This window comes from Rattus norvegicus, chromosome 10, assembly GCF_021556685.1.
Source record: "Rattus norvegicus strain SHRSP/BbbUtx chromosome 10, alternate assembly SHRSP_T2T, whole genome shotgun sequence".
In the NCBI taxonomy this organism is placed as follows: Eukaryota; Metazoa; Chordata; class Mammalia; order Rodentia; family Muridae; genus Rattus; species Rattus norvegicus.
The window spans coordinates 77,522,556-77,542,824 of record NC_141543.1 but is presented as its reverse complement, the minus strand read 5'-3'; the positions used below and the strand labels follow the sequence as shown (position 1 = coordinate 77,542,824).

The following is a 20,269-nucleotide window of genomic DNA, read 5'->3' as shown; positions in this document are numbered from 1 at the left end:
GATAAGCTTTGAGGTGAGAATAAAAAACAAAACAAGGCAAGAACACACACACTCTCTCTCTCCCTCTCTCCCTCTCTCTCTCTCTCTCTCTCTCTCTCTCTCTCTCTCTCTCTCTCTCTCTCTTTCTCTCTCACTTTTTTTTTAACCTCACAATTAAGCCTGAGCCTTCTCTTTGGTGGCTGGTTGTGTTTCTAAAATCAATCAACTTAACCAATGTTGAAGATACTGGAATGCAAGATCATTTCTAATCCTCTTCTAGCCCCGTTCTTTTCTTGGTATTAACATTCCTGTAATGAATATGACAGCCTGTTGCAGTAGGTGTGTGTCACTGTGGGCTTTAATACCCTGGTCCTAGCAGCCTGGAAGACAGTCTTCTCCTAGCTGCCTTCAGAACAAGAGGTGGAACTCTCAGCTCCTCCAGCCCCATGTCTGCCCGGATGCTGCCTTGCTCCTGCCTTGATGATAATGGGCTGAACTTCTGAACCCGTAAGCCAGTCCCAGTTAAATGTCATCTTTGGTCAAGTTGCCTTGGTCATGGTGTCTGTTCACAGCAGTAAAACCCTACCTAAGACACTCTCTACCACCTCTTTGAAGTCAAAGTCCCCTCCACCCACCTGCAGCCTGTGACAGCCACTCATTTATTTTCTGCAAAAGACAACTGTTTTTGCTTTATTTTATTTTATTTTATTTTTTAAAGGCAGGATCTCAATATGTAGCCCTGGATATCCCAGAATTTACTATGTAGACCAGGCTGGCCTCCAACTTACAGAGATCCAGTTGCCTCTGGTTCTGAAATGCTGGGACTAAAGATGTGCACCATTAACACCCAACTCAAAAGATAACTCTTGATATGAAGCAAATTCTTATGAGGACTTTCTGTTTGGAAATTCTTGACTAAGATTCTTCATTGAATACAAAGTTAAATGAGAATCAGTACATGTCCTTAAGTAGCCAAAAATCTCATTGAGGTTTATGTAATTTTGAGATTACACTGTCTATATATAGTGCAGGACTGAATTTTAGGATGAATTAGGCCCACTGAAGAAGAACGAAGGACAGAGGCCGTATGTGCTTCTGAACTGAGAAGACTGAGCAAAGTCTGGCACTGTCGTGAACACTACTTATGATTTCTGTAAAGAGGCACAGATTTATGATCACAGGGTGTTCCAGGTACTTTCATAATACACTTTAAAAACATCAAACAAAATACATTAAGGCAGAACAAGTATGAAACCTGTAGGTGCACACTGTGGTGGCTCTAGGCTATTAGATGTATATGGAGACCAGTTTACTGGTCAACCCACCAAAAGCGCAGCACCCTAAAGTCTTCTGGCTTAGGTAGGATAATTACCTCCTTGAAGAGAAGTAAGAGATAAACGGAATGAGGCCTTCTGAAGGCTCACAGAGCACTGTGGGAAGAAGTTGTGAGAAAATGGATGGCACATTAAAATTCATGAGCTGCCAGTTAAGTTCTCTGAATACCAAAGTGATTATTATTATGCAAGGTCAGGCTTTTCTTTCATCTTTCTATAAAGACACAAAATCATTATCATGATCTGCTGCGTGTCTCTCCTTTGTTATTAGATGCTGGACAGGCTTATTAAACGTTCTGCATTCCCTGGGGGGAATGGCCCCAGTGGCTGGGAATGATCACAGTGCCTGTGGCTTTGTATGGTTCTCATTGGAAGTGCGTTTAAAGCAGAGGAAGGAAAAGTGAAGCAGAAGGCAACACGGAACGGCAGGTTAGGCATTTTCTTGTGACGACAAATAAATGAATCCTTTCTTAATTTTACTGACTCTTGCATACCTACGATTTATACCAGTCATTTCCAGAATACACGGCAGATACCTCACCTGGACTCTCCTTGGTCAATACAGTGGGGACCATAATGCATTTCAAAAGGGAAGAAGTAATATATGCAAATTAAGAAAGAGTCTTAACATCAGGAGGGGGAAAAACAGGAACAATAATCTGGCAAAAATGTGTGTGGCAGTCTAACTTAATAAAGTGCTGGCAAGGCCAGAGAGAGTGTCTCTAAACCCATGTGAAAGTGTACAGCTGCCGAGGTCGGTGCCTTGGGTGGTAGAGACAAACATGTCCTATGGCTCATACGTGGCGAGTTCTTGGGTGAGAAACCCTGTCTCAAAACAAAGGTGGGTAGTGCCTAAGGAAAGACACACAGGCTCTCCCTAGGCTCTCCATGTACTCACAAATGTGCACAGGAACGCACCAGTGAAGGGACTTTAGCCAGCCTGAGCATGACAGACATGGCTCTGGCAGGCCTTTCCCTTCTCTCTCATTTCTTCTACCTCACTAAAAACCATTAGATTACATTCCTAAAGCGAGCCACCAAGATCACTTCCTCCTCTGAGGCTGACTACCAAGGTCCAGCTGTCAAACTATTGAAGCCCAGCAATCAAAAGCTCCCTTTGGCTCACCTAATTAACATGCCCAATTAAAATTAAACACCTCTCCCCAATGACGGGGTGAGGGGAGTATCCCTAAAGCTGATGCCCGTCTGTGGAATATGTTCCCTTTACTAGGCTTCCTTGTCTGGCCTCAGTGACCGAGGATGTGCCTAGCTCTTCAGTGACTTGATATGCTAGGGTGGAGATGTGGAGATAGAGGGGTGGGGGTGGGGTTGGATGGTGTCTGCCCTCTTAGAGGAGAAGGGGAAAGAGTAGGGTCTGTGTGAGGGGGAACTGGGAGTAGTAGGGCAGTGGTCAGAATGTAAAGTGAATTAAAAAAATGACAGGAAAAAAGAGAAGAAAAAAATTAATAACAGCTCATTCTAACATGGGGTTTCCCCTTTCACCTGTATAAACCTCCATTTTCCTCTGGGCCACATTTGTTTCCTCTCCATCTAGAAGCTGCCCTGCATCATCCCGTTTCCCCCCAACTCCCTGGGACCCTTCCCCCTCTCCCTGTTCCCCTTCCCTTCTCCCTCATCCTCTCTATCCTGTCTTTGTCTTTTATTCCCTGCCCTTTTCCCCTCTGGGGCAGATAAATCTCCTCTGTGCTGAGAACTTAGTCTTGGGGTCCTGACGGATATCGATCCCTTCGTATGGTGCCTTAACTTGGATCCAGGCCCTCACACATGCATATGTACAGTGGCTTAGAAATTTACCCACATAATTCCAATATGCAAAAAACATTACTTTCTCTAATTTTCTTAGACGGACCTCTTTTTACTTGCATGCTCCCCCTTGCTCCATAATGAGAAGGAAAAACAAACTTGCCCATGATTTAAGGCAACAACCCTTTTTCATTCAAATAAGTAGTTCCTTCCTTTTGAGGGGTGTATTTCCTTTTAAGTGTAAAGTATTTACATTTTCCTTCCTTAGGACCCAACTTGTTCAAAGCCACGTCCAGTTGTTTCAAACGATTTGTGGCCTGATAATGTGAGGAGAGAGGAGTTCTCACAACCATGCAGAATCTCAGGGTCAACTATGTCTCTTCGACAGAGTAGCTATGTGGCCTGGTGGGCCTTAGTGGGCCCTTGGAAGTGACATTACTAAAATAAGGCTCTGTCCTTCTCAGACTCCCACACTCATGTCATGCACACACTTGCATAATTAAAAATAAAGTTGGGCTGGAGAGATGGAGTTCTAACTGCTCTTCCCGAGGTCCTGAGTTCAAATCCCAGCAACCACATGGTGGCTCACAACCATCTGTAATGAGATCTGATGACAATCGGGGACACAATCTTCTTCCAGTATGTGGGTTTTAGGAATACAGGTCACTGGGCTTGATGGCAGATGCCTGTACCTGCTGAGCCGTCCAATCAGCTTCTGTTTTATATCTTATCGATGAGCTTGGTCACACAACTAAATATACATGACACAATTCGCAAAATTACCCTTACAATTATATTCCCAAATTATTTATATATATATATCATATATAGTATATATGTATATATACTTTCTTCTTTCTTTCTTTCATTTTTTAAAAGATTTATTTATTATATGTAAGTACACTGTAGCTGTCTTCAGACACACCAGAAGAGGGCACCAGATCTCATTACAGATGGTTGTGAGCCACCATGTGGTTGCTGGGAATTGAACTCAGGACCTCTGGAAGAGCAGTCAGTGCTCTTAACCACTGAGCCAGATCTCCAGCCCTCTTTCGTTTTTTTTAAAGACAGAGTTTCTTTGTGTCACTCCGGCTGTCAAGGCTCACTCTGTAGAGCACACTGGCCTTGAATTCAGAGATCCACCTGCCTCTGCCTCCTAAGTGCTAGTATTAATGGTTTGAGCTATCACTGCCAGACTGCAATATCTTTAATAAATAAAGAGATAAAGAAGATATCTTACTAAATCTGATCATTCAATACCAGACTTTTAATAATGCTTAGCATAGATTTTAATGGTAGCACTTATACTTGTCAGCCCTTTTTTTTCTCCTATAAAGAAATTTTATTACATTAGAAAAGTCAAAAAGGACAATACTAATTAAAATATTAAAACAGAAAGCAGTTGGTTGCACTATGAAATATGCCTATATTAAATATGTATACATGGTAATTCATGCCTTTACTTCCAGCACTCAGGAAGCAGAGGCAGGCAGATCTCTGTGTGTTCGAAGCCAGTCTGGTCTACATAGTGAGTGAATTCCAGGACAGGCTGGGCTACGAACATAACTAGACCTTATCTCAAAACAAACTTTTTAAAATTAATTATTTATGTTTCAATTTTCCACTTTTTTGATTTGTAATAATTGAAAGGTGCTTAGTTTGAGAGAAATGGTACTGTTTAATTTTTATTTTAAATAATGTTGATGCTGAAGTTTCTCAAACAAGCCCAGCTTGCCACCTTCAGGCAGCTGCAAGATTTACATAGACCATAGAGATAGAATATTAATTTTTCATCTTTCTCAAAAATCTTTAATTAGTAGTATTTTGATCTAGTGGTACCTTTGCAATTTGCTCTCTTGAAGCTTTCTCTAGCATTTATCGGAATGTTCTGGACTTCCAAGGCTTAGTTCATTTGTAGTTCATTTGTCATTAGCTACAAAAAGCTTCCCCATCATTTTAGCTCCATTGTGTTCCTCAGAATGGCTTCAGGATACTATGTATTTTCTACACAACCACCACATGCAGGTGAGCCACCTTACCCATCCCTTGATCACTTTTAAATGAAAAGAATACATCTGAGGACACCTTGTTTTCTTGAATCCCTTCTGCTAGATCTTTTCCAACAGCATTGAACATTCCTGTGCTAGCCCACTTAACAGTTCTTTGTCCTTTCTCCCGATCCTTGTATCATTACACCTTCCTTCTCTCTGCTTTTCCCCAAGACCCTGCTGCTTCTATCAAAGAGAAGTAAGCAAGCACAGGAGGCTCTAGTTTGGTCCTTTGCTCAGGAATATCCTTGGATCTTTGCTTTTGCCTTGGTGAGAGCTGGGAAGGAAGGCCTCACTTTACCAGCCAAATCAAAAAGGGAAAGAAAAAAACAGAGAATCAGATTGATATCTAAGGATTGGAATTTGCTCCAAATGTAAATTTAAAATACTAATCTTAATGATTCTGAAAATGTGACTTCTTCGATGCCCCTAAACATGTTTAGTTATGCCCCAAATAATTTCATTGACCAAGTCTTTCTTTTTGAGTCAGGGTCTCACTATGTAGCCCCATTGGCTTGGAACTTCAAGTGTAGACCAGGCTAGCCTCAAACTACAGCGATTCTCCTCCCTCTAGATCCAAGAGCTGGGAGCAAATGTGTGTGTCACCATCCTCTGTCCCAGCCTTTTCCTAACCATCATACATACCCTGAGCTTATGGTGTCTTCACCACGTGTTCTCTCTCCCTTTCACTTTTCTTCATCCATTCAAACCAGTGATCCACAAGCTCATCAAGGACATTCTGTTTGTGTTGTAATTCTCTTCCCATCCATGTACAGTACGGATTCTGTCTGCTTTTCTTTATGTGACCAAAACAATTCTTACTTTAATAAGATTAGTGAGTAAAAAGAATCTATGTGCTGTGATACTAAGGTTCGGTCTTTCTGTGAGCCAAGCGCCATCACAGTCTGTCCTGGGGTCTCTGACATTATCGTGTGTCTAGTGTTTGTAACTCTGCTTATTATTATATAAACAACACATGATATCTTTGATTCATATATTGGCTTTACTTCACAATATCTTATTTATTATTGTGTGTGAGAGTGTGTCCAGTGAGCATGTGGGTAGGGTGGTGGGTTAAGTGTGCACATGTACCGCACGATGTAGTCCAGTGGGTAATAATTGATGGGCCATTTATCCATCACAGCAGGGACCCTATATTTTGCTTTCTTTCTCAAAGATGATGTAATCACGTTATTTCATTGTTTTGAAAGTCTTTACAGTTGAGACCCTGATATTCAGAACTAGTTTGCTTGGAATCAAGAACATTTTGGAAGCCTGCTCATTGAAACAACAGCAGCAAGGTGCAACCCATAATCCTTATCACTTGTAATCTCTCTTCCAATTCAGAGGTAACTAGACATAGATTCTATTTTGGGGAGCCTTACTTTTTTTGTTTTCAAAATTCAGCCCACACATTTTCCATTTTTATTCTGCGTTTGTGTTCTGTTTGATATTGTAATCTAATCTTAATGATTCTTAAAATGTGGCCACTTCAATAGCCGGGTTACAATGCCCTTAAACGTGCTCAGTTACACCCTAAGTAATTTAATGGACCAAGTCCTTCTTTTTGAGTCAGGGTCTCGCTATGTATCCCTGTTGGCTTGGAGCGTAAACTTGAAGTGTAGACCGGGCTAGCCTCAAACTCACAGTGATCCTCCTCCCTCTGCTTGCATTCTAAGCTCAATGGTCTGGAAACACTAGTCATATCCATAGGTCATTAATAGTAACATATTCTGCATGGCCTTGGCTGGGGAAAGAGCAGTGCTGCCATCTGGGCTCCTTGACTTTATTTTCCTTCCTGCTTGGCTTCCAGTTTTACTTTGGATATTTTACTAAGTGGTTCTCAAAGAATGGAGTCAACTCTTAGAGTTACAACCACTGAAAGAAACTCCTCATTTAGATAATTCCACTTCTCATTCCAGTATTGGATTCATATGTTTCAGAAATTTCTCACTCATGAAAACCAGAGAATAGCAGCCTTTAATCTTATTGCCCTGGGCAGGTGAATCTCTGGCAGTTCAAAGCTAACCTGACCTTATGTACTGAGTTTCAGGCCACCCAGGACTATAGAGTGATATATAGTGAGACTTTGTCCAAAACTGTATATATCCCAATACTTTATCTTAATCATCCGAATACAAATTACTTAGTAAATGGTCACAATTATAGATTTTAAATGATTCTGCTGATTTTCTAAGGAAGTGATTTTGTGAAATAGCTGGTCTATAGCTCAGATACAGAGGTCACTGATATCTTCATGGTCTTACTACAATTGTATGCTTTGATCTCTTCTAACATAATAGTTTGAATTACTAATAGAGCTCAGAAGGTTCAGAGATGGTTCTAATGTTTTGGTGAAATCTAACCATTCTCCTATTACTAGGGGCTATTGCTGGAGTGCCCCAGCTATTAGAAAGTTACACCTTTTCTGCTATCATTTGAAATCTGACAAACTTGCATTAAAGGAGTTGTCAATCAGTTTCATTAAAAAGTTGTTGATACACATACATTTTAAAGCAAAGTCTTGGATTCTAACAACATCTTACATCTTTTCAACCCAAGTAAGGTCTTGGGTTGATAGGTGAACGGCAGTTTTATGTTGCCTTCCTATAAACTGTGATTAGTTTTAACAGCAGAAACTAATGAAAAGTGCAGGAAGCAAATGGACATGATGCCATCTATCCGCCATCTTAGCACTTGGATACCTGAGGCAGAAAGATCATGAGTTCCAGGGTAGCCTGAGCTACATAGTGATGAAGTGTAAGAAGCAGGTTTCTTCACATTTTGTTACAACTGACTCAACTTATACAATCAGCCGGTATTATCATTGAAGGACTGGTCCAAGATCCTCCCCACCGCTCTCCCTCCCTCCTCCCCTCTTTTCTTCTCCTCTCTTCCTCTCTCCTCCCCCTCTTCTTTCTCCCTCTCCCCTTTATTCACTTCCTCTTCTGAGACAGGATCTATTTCTCAGAATTATGTCAGTGGTAACCTGGAACTCATAGTAATTCTTCTGCCTCTACCTCTGGTGTTGGAACCATGGGTACAAGTCACCACATTCAGCTTTGATAAAGTTTATGTGTTGTTCTGGGTATGGCATCCCAGGGCCTCCCATATAGTAGATAAGTATTCTACCACTGAACTATATATACTCCAAGTCCCCAGTGTTAAAGGTATATTGGGGACTTAGTGTATAGTTCAGTGGTAGAATAAATAAACAACCCCACCTCAGATAGTGTGTACCTGTAGAATTTTCAGCAGTTGTGTTTCCTAAGGAACGTACTTCCATTAGAAGTCAGCTTATTTTAAAACAGACGGTATTCATTCATGTATTCTATTACCCACCTTGAGTCACAGCTTCCGTTGGGTGTACACTGAATAGTGTTTGTAAAGTCTAACTCTTGTGGGCCTTCCCAGCCTCTAGGAGGGTATGGAAATATGCAAATAGATGTAAATGAAGGGCTTCCCGAAGGGAGTGAAACAGCATGGGAATCTAAGCTTTGAAAACTGCAGAACTACAAGTTGGCGGGCAACTCAGAAGCCATGTGTCTTGATAGGGAGATAGGTAGAGAGTTGCCCAAGGTCGCATTGTAGGATGGCTTCGGCTCCTGGGAAAGGGTCATTTCAACTGGTGTGTCTGGAGATAGACAAGACTTGGGATGCTGTAGCACCTAAGGGACGTATTGCTCTGCCATATTTCACACCAGAAAAATCCTGAACTGGCCTTTAGGTGTTCAGGTGTGACTTCGCGGCTGATGGAGGCACGTGGCAGTGGGCGGGACTCCTCGGGGGTGGGGCCTCGGACCCCCAGGAGCGCGGGTCCGTGCGCGTCCAAGCAGACGCCGCCACGTCATCGAGCTGCTTCCCCACCCCTCGCAGCCAGTCGCACGCGCGGAAGTAAACACCCCAACGTCATCAGGGCGCGCCCTCGCTTTTCCCCTCCCATCTCCTCGGCTCCGTGGACGTGTTCGCTTCTTCTCCGGACCGGGTCTATGTCCCGGTTTCCCGCCGTCGCGGGCAGGGCGCCAAGGCGGCAAGAGGAGGGCGAGCGGCCAGTAGAGCTCCAGGAAGAGCGGCCGTCAGCTGTTCGCATCGCTGACAGAGGTGCGGTCCGCGGGACGCTGTGGGAGCCGGCGGGAGTTATTTGCGGGGTGAAAAGTGTATTTGTGGGTGTCAGAGGAGGTGGGGAGGAAGCTTAGGTGTTCTTTTGGTCTTTTAAGCCAGACGGCGAACTTTGCGTCCAGTGAGCACTTTGGCTTAGAGGGGGGCGGTCCCAAACCCAAGTTGGGTGAGAACCTCGCTGGGGGGCAAGAAAGTGGACCCCAACGCCCAAATGCCTTCTGCTGTTCTACAGCCTCATAAAGCCTTTGTTCTCTACCCGTTCATCCCCCTCCCCTTCGTCGGGCCGCCAGCCTGCCTTTGGGTACGGTATGAAGGGAGCCCGTTTCCAGGAGCCAGTTTCCATGGTTACCCACCACTTGGCCTTCTGGGATATCAGTCACTCTGAACAGGGACCTAACTTGAACTGTGAATCAGAAGCAAATACAGGTGGCTTCTTATTCTTCTCAGAGTTGTTCCGCTGTGCTCAGGTTTTTGGTCTATTGTTTAATAAAATTGAGTTTAGTACTTCTAGATAGGTATGCATACATACACATTGCCTTGTGCTAGACTGACTTTGTCAAGTACGTTGAGTTACTCATCAACAATGTTGAAGTTGTTTGATTTTGCCAAAAAGTTATTCTGAGTTTATAAACTTTCACGTGATTTGTATATGGTTGACATAACTTAAAAGTCATAGAGTGACCCTTGATTACTGCAAGTTCTTCTTTCAGGACCGAGGCATTATCAGAGAGATCTTAGGTGTTTCAATCGCATAATTATTTTTGTGTTGTTACAGAAGAGAAAGGATGCACATCACAGGAGGGAGGAACAACTCCAACGTTTCCTATTCAGAAACAAAGAAAAAAGCTCATTCAAGCTGTGAGGGACAATTCGTTCCTCATCGTTACTGGAAATACAGGAAGTGGTAAAACAACTCAACTCCCTAAATACCTTTATGAAGCAGGTAATTTTATTCTCGGATAAAACTGGAGGCACCAAAGAGAGAAAACTTCTTTAAGGTTTATTAAAGGACTGTGGTGTGCAAATGCCCATTGCTGCTTTGCTTTTCCAGAACCACCTCCCTATGTCTCCTTGTCTTTCTGGATTTATTTCAGGTTCTGGAATTGTTTGGGTAACATTTTAAATTACAATGATAATAATAATAGTAATAATAATAGTAAACGAAGAAGGCCGATCATGGTGACACACACTTGATCCCAGCACTTGGTAGGCAGAGTCAGGAGCATCTCTGAGTTTTGAAGCCAATATGGTGTACTTAGTGAGTTCCAAGCCAGCTTTGGTTATATGATAAGGTGGAGAAATAAAAGGATGTTATTTTTCTTTTTTAAGATAAAGTTATCTTGGGCTGGAGAGATGGCTCAGCGGTTAAGAGCACTGACTGCTTTTCCAGAGGTCCTGAGTTCAAATCCCAGCAACCACATGGTGGTTCACAACCATCTGTAATAAGATCTGATGCCCTCTTCTGGTGTGTCTGAAGACAGCTACAGTGTACTCATGCATAAAATAAATGAATAAATCTTTAAAAAAAAAAAGTTATCTTGTTAGCCAGTGAGAACTGAAGCAATTGTGAAGCAGAAAGGATAGTTGATCTCTGTTGCTGATATATGTTTGTTATTGGTAGTGGTTTTTTGAGACACGGTTTCTCAGTGTAGCCCTGGCTGTCTTGGAACTCACTCTGTAGACCAGGCTGGCCTGGAACTCAGAGATGTCCCTGCCTCTGCCTCTTGAGTGCTGTGATTAAAGGTGTGTGCCACCACTGCCCTGCTGTTGCTGACATTTTATTTATTCTTCCTCTAGACCTTTATTAGGCAAATATTCTCAGATTCTACTAGAATCAAGCTAACAAATAAAGTGTCTCATCAGTGTGACAGCGTTCTCTTTCATAAGTTCGGAAAGAGAAAATTATTTTGTATATGATTCATATCAAAATAAAAGTTAATTTTGGGGGTGCTAGAGAGGTGGCTCGGCAGATGAAGGCTCTTGCTGCTTTTCCAGAGGACCAGAGTTTTGTTCCCAGCACCTACGTTGGCAGTTCATAACCACCTAAAACTCTAGTTCGAGGGAATCTGTCACCCTCTACTGGACTCCCGGGGACCTGAATGTGCACATTCAAGTACAGAGATATACCCACTATACATAAATAAAAACATATCGTTTGAATTTTCAAATTTTCTTTTTTTTTTTTTTCCTTTTTCTTTCTAAGACAAGGTTTCCCTGTATAGCCCTGGCTATCTTGGAACTCAGAGAGCCACCTGCCTGTGATTCCTGAGTTCTGGGTTTAAGGTGTGTGTTACCATTGCCTGGGGAAATTTTAAGTCTTTTTGAGAATGGCCTATGTATGCTGTTTAAGCCTCCGTCATGCCTTGCCCTCATAGTAAGTTCGTCTGATGCATCTATCCATCCTAATGATGATCTGTTAAGACATACCATTATTTTACATGCCATTAAGAAAGAAAGTGCTGGGCTGGAGAGATGGCTCAGTGGTTAAGAGCACCGACTGCTCTTCCAGAGGTCCTGAGTTCAAATCCCAGCAACCACATGGTGGCTCACAACCATCTGTAATAGGATCTGATGCCCTCTTCTGGTGTGTCTGAAGACAGCTACACTGTACTCATATACAAAATAAATAAATAAATAAATAAATCCTAAAAAAAAAAAAAGAAAGAAAGAATGTGCTACCCATGGTATAATATAGCTCCATTTGCAGAGATGTTAAAATGGTTAAAATGTCTGCAAACTTGTATGCAAAAGTGGTATATTTAAATCCAATTTTACTTCTATGGCAAAGAAAAGTTTAGGAAGTGTGTGGAGTTTTTTGCATTTCAGTTTTACTGTTCTTCCCTTAGGCCAGGTGCAGTACTTAGGCCCGTAGTACTAGCTACTTGGGAGGCAGAGCCAAGAAGATGAATAGAGCCTAGGAGTTTGAAGCCGATATGGTAGACAAATGGGATCATGTCAAAAAGGAAAACAAACCAAAAAACCAAACTTACAGAATCCTTGGCTTATTCTTTAAATGCTTTTAAAATTTGAAAAATAAAAACCTCAAACCCAATTAACATGTATATTTAGAATGGCTATGGTTTTCCTTTTAATTGCCTTTTATATACTATCTATATGTGTGAATATAGGCATGTATGGGACACTGTGCATGTAGAGGTTAGAGAATAACTTTAGGAAGTAGGATCTCTCCTGCCAATATAGGATCTGGGGTGGAACTCAGGTCATCAGGTTAGCATGTTTACCCACTGACATATCTTTCTGGCCTATGAATGTGCATTTCTATTTTAAATTAATAGTAAGATTGTTTTGATGCAAGTTACTGCAGTATGTTACTAATCTGTAGGGTTTTCTTTTAGAAACATATCATTTGTATTGATTGACCAGGAACAGTTTTAACTTTAGTTCAGTAGGAAGAAACAATTGCTAATTAAACTTTGTGTTTCTATTTCTGGCTTTAATAGGGTTTTCACAGCATGGTATGATTGGTGTAACTCAGCCACGGAAAGTCGCTGCCATATCAGTTGCTCAGAGGGTTGCTGAAGAAATGAAATGCACTTTGGGATCTAAAGTTGGATACCAAGTTCGTTTTGATGATTGCAGCTCCAAGGTATAAACATTTGCGAGTGTACATTTAAAATACACTCACACCCCAGCCCATCCGTGTGTCTGTGATCTTGTAGATGCACATATGCGTTGAGCCAGAGGACAACTTTGAGTGCTGTCCTCCAAGTGCCATGTATGCGAGTTGTTGTCTGTTTTTTGTTTTTGAGGTAAGGTCTCTCACTGCCTAGAACTCCCCAAGTAGACTTGCTCCTTCATAAAAAGAAAAAAACAATGTAAAGGAGTTGAGGGAACAGGACATGGCCTGGGGAGATAGCTCAGTTGGTAAAGTACCTGCCTGGCAAGCATGAGGTCCTGAGTTCAATCCCCAGAGTCCACATACAGTAGTTTAGTTTGTTTGTGTGTTTTGTTTTGTTTTGTTTCACTTTTTATGAACGTAAGTATTTTGTCTGCTAGAGTCTTTGTACACCATGCTTGGTACTCAAGGAGTTTATAAAAGGATCCCAGATACCCTAGAACTAGAATTACAGATGGTTGTAAGCTATCGTGTAGGTGCTGGGAAATGAATCCTTGTTCTCTGTGAAAAAGCAGAAAATGTTCTTAACCAACTACTAAGGCATCTCTCTAGCCCCTAGAATTAATTTTTGTTGCATATTGATAAGGCTTTGTCTTAGGTACCTGATTCTTTATTTCTCCATCCTCAGCTAGTTTATGTATTATTAGATGATGTTGGTCTTAGGGTTTTACTACTGTGAACAGACATCATGACCAAGTCAACTCTTATAAAGACCACATTTAATTGGGGCTGGCTTATAGGTTCAAAGATTCAGTCCAGCATGGCAGCACCTAGGCAAACACAGGACTGGAGGAGCTGAGAGTTCCTCTTGTTCAGAAGGCAGCTAGGAGAAGACTGACTTCAGGGAGCTAGGATGAGGGTCTTAAAACCCATACCCACAGTGACACATCTACTCCAACAAGTTCACACCTCCAAGTAGTGCCATTCCTTGAACCAAGTATATTCAAACCATGACAATGCTAATGGTTTTTTTCCTTTTTAAAGATTTATATATTTTATTTATATGAGTACACTGTAGCTGTTTTCAGACACACCAGTGGATGGCATTGGATCCCGTTACAAATAGTTGTGAGCCACCATGTGGTTGCTGGAATTTGAACTTAGGACCACTGGAAGAACAGTCAGTGCTCTTAACCACTGAGCCATCTCTCCAGCCCAATGTTTATTTTTCTTAAAATACTTTTTTTTTTAAATCATAGGTTCCGTAACATGTTGAATTTTAAAAAAAAAAAAAAATGGAGAGATGGCTTGGTAGTTAAGAATACTTGTTACTCTTGCAAAGGACCTGGGTTCAGTTCCCAGCATTCATATAATGGCTCACAACCATCCATGACCCCAGTTCCAGGGAATCCACCAGGCATACACGGTACACATAAACTTATACAAACAAAATACTCATATACAGAAAGTAAATAAATAGATTTTAAAGACATATTTATTACTTTAAAAGTCCATTTTATATATGGGTATTTTTGTCTGCATGTATGTTGTGTACCACATGCATGCCTGGTGTCTGAGAACGCCAGAAAAGGGCATTGGAGTTCCTAGGATTGGAATTAATAATTGGTTGTGAGCTGCCATGTGGGTGCTGGGAACCAAAGCAGGCCCCTCTGCAAGAGCAGCCAGTGCCAGTAAACAGTGCTCCATCTCCTCCACCTCAGTGTTGGTTGCATTCATATTTAAACTTTATTTTGTTGTAATAAATGTACATAATAACAATATAAACTTTACCATTTTAACCATTTTAAGTGCACAATGCTATATTGTCAGATATAGTCACAGTTTACAGTGTTGTGTAGCTATCACTGTTAATTAAATCTCGAATAGAAACTGTGTATTCAGTCCTTACAGGCCTGATCTCTCTCTATGAAGATGCCTAGTCAACGTATCCAAGTGGAATGACAGTAGTTTTATCTTGTGTCTTTTGCATAACACTTAGCTGTTTTCAGAGTCTCTCGATTGTATTGGTTTGGTTTTCTTTCTTTTTTTTTTAAAGATTTATTTATTATATGTAAGTACACTGTAGCTGTCTTCAGACACACGAGAAGAGGGCATCAGATCCCTTTACAGATGGTTGTGAACCACCATGTCGTTGCTGGGATTTGAACTCAGGACCTCTGGAAGAACAGTCAGTGCTCTTAACCACTGAGCCAGATTTCCAGCCCTGGTTTGGTTTTCTTTACTGTGATAAAACACCAGCCAAAACTAACTTGGGGAGGAAAGAGTTTATTTGTCCTATAGGTTACAGAACATCTTTCCATGACTAGCTTGCTTTCCATGGCTTCCTCAGTTTTCTTTCTCATAGAACTACCTAGGACCATGTGTCCTAGGAGGGTACTGTTCCATCAATCATTAATCAAGAAAATGCCCATAGTCATGCCCAGAAGCTAATCTTTGAAGACAGTTTCTCAGTTGAGGATCCTGCTTTCCAGGTGGCTGTAGTTCATATCAAGTTGACAAAAATTAGCCAGTATATTCAGTGTGTTGTGTCTTAATGTTCTTGAAGTCAGTGGATAACTTGACAACTTAATAACAAAGCCAGCAAAGTTTTTATTTTAGTTTGCTTGCCGTGCCACAGATAGAGCCTAGGGCGTGTGCATGCTAGAGAATGCAAGCCCTCTGCCGTTGAAGTATCCCTGTTATCTGTAAGTATTTGTCTTGCTACATTCCATGCATCTTTGTATCTTTTCATTGGCAATTTGTTCTATCTCAGGATACTCCTTTGTTCCTGACTGTATAAGTGACCAGCCATCCTTGTCACACAGTTTTACGTTCTCTTTTATGTAGGTCTTTGTGATTTGATCTATGCATTTGGGAATAGAGACTTAGTTGAATCATGGCAAAGTTTTGTGATGCTTCAAGTTGATGTCCTCTGCTTTTATACATCAGGAAACAGCAATCAAATACATGACTGATGGGTGTTTACTCAAACATATTTTGGGAGATCCAAATCTTAACAAATTCAGTGTCATTATTTTGGATGAAGCCCATGAAAGAACTTTAACTACAGTGAGTATTTTGTTTGTTTTTAATTAATGAGAAGTTTGTTTGAGGTAGCTTTTTCCTGTATGGAGAATTGTCTTCTCTTACATTTTAATCTGTTGAACTACAAATCTCTTGATTATAATAGCAGTCTATTTTAAATAGTTCAGGACTGGCATGGTGGCATAAACCTTAAACCCCAGTGTTCAGGAGGCAGAGGTAGGCAGATCTTTAAGAGTTTGAGGCCAGTGTCTATAGAGGAATTCCATGCCAGCCCATGCTACATAGTGATTTTCTCAATAAAAATAGGTTACGTGGTCTGGGGATGTAGCTAAGTTGGTAGAGTGCCTGCCTAGCATGTGAAAAGCCCTGGGTGTGATCCTCCACATCACAAAGATAGGTCTGGTCAGGCGGTACACGCCTTTAGTTCCTGTATTCTTGAAATGGAAGCAGGAGGATTAGAAGTTCAAGGTCCTCCTTCTTGACTATGTGTTAGTTTCAGACCAGCCCTGGACTACTTGAAACTCTCTCAAAAATAAATATTCCTAGTACTCAGGAAACAGAGGCAGGCAGATCTCTGTGAGTTGAGGGCTAGCCTTGTTTACTTAGTGAGTTCTAAGTCAAACTGATCTAAATAATAAGACCAAGCTTCAAAGATAGGTAGGTAGGTAGGTAGATAGATAGATAGCTTCAAAGATAGGTAGGTAGGTAGGTAGATAGATAGATAGATAGATAGATAGATAGATAGATAGATCAAATAAATGAAATAATAGAATGCTAGCATTTGTGGCTTACTAGCTTTTCCTTTCAGGATATCTTATTTGGTTTACTGAAGAAGCTGTTTCAGGATAAGTCTCCTAACAGGAAAGAACATTTAAAGGTGGTGGTGATGTCAGCAACTATGGAGCTAGCCAAGCTCTCTGCATTCTTTGGAAATTGCCCCATATTTGATATACCTGGAAGACTCTATCCAGTCAGAGAGAAATTCTGCAATTTGATTGGCCCACGAGACAGAGAAAATACTGCATATATTCAAGCGGTATTGTATTACCTTGCAATCTTTTATCTTTTGTGTGTGAGATTTCATTTACTTGAATAATTTGGTAATTTATGTTTTTATAAATTTCATTTATTATAGTGTATGTATAATGTGTTGGGGGGATGTTCACATATGCAATGGCATGCAGATAAAGGTCAGATGACAGCTCTGTAGCCTTTGTTGTCTCCTTCTACCTTTATGTGGGTTCTAGAGATTAAATCAAGTCATCAAACTTAAGTGGCAAGCGCCTTACCCAGTGAGCCACCTGGCTGCCCTTTTTTGTTGTATATTATCAGTAGCCTTAATGAATGCTAAGACTTCTTGGGAACCTGACTGAAATTTTTTTGTGTGTGGAGCAATGGGATATGGTAGTTGAGGAACGAGTATGTTTACCTGTATATCATTTTTATATGGTTTTTTTCGTTTGTTTGCTTCCTTTAGATTGTGAAAGTGACCATGGATATTCATTTGAATGAAATGGCTGGAGACATCTTAGTTTTTCTGACTGGTGAGCATTCCCTACTAGGTTTAATAATGTCTGCTATTTGTAAGCCCAATGTAGTTGTGGATGCTGCTAACATTAGAGCTCTGGAGTGTGAGGCAGGATTACTGCAAGTTCTAGGATAGATAGGGTTATGTAGTTCAAGATTAGCCTGGGCTGTATGATAAGATGTTGTTCAAAAACAAGAAGGAACAACAACAAATAACCTTCAATAGATCAATAAATAAATAAGTAAAGAAAATGATTTTGTGGTTTTTGAGACAAGGTCTTTCTCTCTCTTTTTTTTTTTAAATATTTATTCATTTATTATATATAAGTACACTGTAGCTGTCTTCAGGTACACCAGAAGAGGGCTTCGGATCTCTTTACAGATGGTTGTGAGCCACCATGTGGTTGCTGGGAATTGAACTCAGGACCTCTGGAAGAGCAGTCAGTGCTCTTAACCGCTGAGCCATCTCTCCAGTCCTAACAAGGTCTTTCTTGATATATTGCTCAGGCTGTTCTGAGAGAACATGAACACACCACTGTGCCTGGCTAATGTCTTCCTTTTGTATTCAGGAATTATGGCACCAGTGTAGACTGCAGCTTTTCGTAGGATGTGTGGACTCTGTAGCTGTTGCCTTATCTTTTTATGATTCTCTGTTAGATAACAGGTACACAGAATGTCAGGATCACCAGTAAGCACATGGGATCCACACTGCCCTTTCACAGAAAGAAATTAATTCTGCAAAATGCGTTTGTTTGTTTTGTTTTGTTTTGATCTTTTGCCTACTGCATACAGAGCTCTAACTTGACTAAGTCAACATGGTTCTGAATAATTAATTCTGTTATTCAAATGGGATCCCAACTGTCATTTCTTGAAGTGGTGACATGGCAGTATTGATAAAGTGTAGAATCCATGCATTGCAGACAAGCTTGGAGAAGCTTCGTGGTAGAGCGTCAAAAATAGAAGAGTTACATTCGAGAGTAGTGAACCTTTGTAACTAGCTGCTTCTGAGCAGGATAAATCATTTCATTGCTGATAATCTGAAGTAAGACATTGAAACTATGTCTTGCCTTTTGGAAGTAAAATTCAAGTTTTTTAATTGTACCTGGAGTCAGTATTTCCTGTATTAGTTTCCTTTGTGTGTGAGTAGTTAAGTCCTCCTGAAGCTTGGTATTAACAGCATGAAGGCTTGAAGATGATAAACACTTTGGTTTGTTTAGAAATCAGGAACATGCTTCTGCTTAAATTTTGTTGTTGAGGTTGGGCATATCCTACATGCTCTTCTTCTTTAGATCAAAAGAATGATTTAGAATAACCTTAAACTAACTTTAAGTTGGACATTAAAATGATCTTTAAAATTTGCAGTTCAATTCCCCAAGTTTTCTAACGTCTCCTCTCAGGCCAGTTTGAGATAGAGAAGAGCTGTGAGCTGCTTTTTCAGATGGCGGAGTCTGTTGACTATGATTACGATGTGCAAGACACCACGCTCGATGGCTTGTTGATCCTGCCCTGTTACGGCTCTATGACAACAGGTAATTCCTTACTAGGAAAGAAGACATGACTGGCTGGTAAAGAGGTTTTTTAAATGACTTCTTTTTTCTGTACATGTATTTGTGTGTGTCAGTGTGAATATGTGTACAGCTTGGGGGGGGCAGCTAGGCTAGCAGGGGTAATTGTGTACCTCAGCACTGTAGTTACAGACAGTTGGGAATTGCTTAGTATGTATGAGTATTGGGAACAGAACTCTGGTCTATTCAAGAGATGTCTCTCTCTGTGTCCCTTTCCCTACCCCCCTTTCTCCCCCCCCATGTGAGTGTGAGTGTGTGTGTGTGTGTGTGTGTGTGTGTGTGTGTGTGTGAGAGAGAGAGAGAGAGAGAGAGAGAGAGAGAGAGAGAGAGATGAATTAGTCTGTGCTCTACTAATTTGTTTTCCATGGTTTAATTTGCCATCGAGCTCCGGTGGTAAACATACTTTCCAAAAGCATACTTCTGGTTCCACCATGACTGCAGATAGGATCATCTTTATTTCTGAGTATATGTGATTTTCTGTGTTCACATATATATCTACATGGTGGAGTTATAGGACTGGGTGTGATATAGCTATCATTAGAGGTGTGGGGTTAAGTTTTCTTTTGAGTGCCATCATGGGTAAGCTATTGCTGACCCATTATGAGCATAATTCTTATAGTAGTTTTAGCAGTGCAAAGTGGCATTGAGATGAAAATGATGAAATATGGAGTAAAGTTCTAGGAGGTTAGATGAGGAAGAGAGAGACCCCAGATGCCTGGGATCTGCCCTTCCTTTAAAGATTTTTCTTAAAGATTGATTTTTATTATTTTCAATTATGAATATGTCTGCGTGTGGGTATTTGCACATTTTTGCTGGTGCCTGCAGAGGCATTGTCCACCTGACTTGTAGTTGCAAGCAGTCCGTTGTGAGAAGAGTGTGTGCCCTCCCAACACGCTGCATCTCCGCAGCCTGTGGGTCTTTCAGCTGCTTTCAGTCAGGTTGCTGCACCACTGCACCTCTTCTTCGTGCTGTTGTTTCTGTGGGTATTGGGGATACTTTTATAACCTTATTTCTTTGCATTCTTGTCATGGTTTGGTGACACAAAAGCTTCACTTGAGAATAAGGAGATGGAGAAGCATTTCTTGGTTGCATCTTATCGAAGAGATTTTTCCCCTGGCCCATAGCTGGGTTGGATGAATAGGTAAAACTAATGAGAGGATGCTGTGAGGCAGGATCTTCTTTTTTTGTTTTTTTTGGAGCTGCGGACCGAACCCAGGGCCTTGCGCTTTCTAGGCAAGCGCTCTACCACTGAGCTAAATCCCCAACCCGTGAGGCAGGATCTTATTATGTATCCTAGGTTGGTCTTGAGTT

The 20,269-nt window shown here is 41.1% G+C and overlaps 1 protein-coding gene across 1 annotated transcript in view; it reads left to right on the top strand.

The window, feature by feature from the left end:
- The first annotated feature begins 9,022 nt into the window (after positions 1-9,022).
- The window catches only part of Dhx40 (DEAH-box helicase 40), a 36,813-nt gene continuing 25,566 nt past the window's right edge, over positions 9,023-20,269 (top strand). The window contains 7 exon segments of the mRNA NM_001005873.1: positions 9,023-9,226; positions 10,020-10,187; positions 12,706-12,851; positions 15,771-15,890; positions 16,675-16,902; positions 17,344-17,410; positions 18,791-18,922. Of these exon segments, the coding sequence (NP_001005873.1) occupies positions 9,115-9,226; positions 10,020-10,187; positions 12,706-12,851; positions 15,771-15,890; positions 16,675-16,902; positions 17,344-17,410; positions 18,791-18,922 (973 nt within the window). The 5' untranslated portion in view covers positions 9,023-9,114.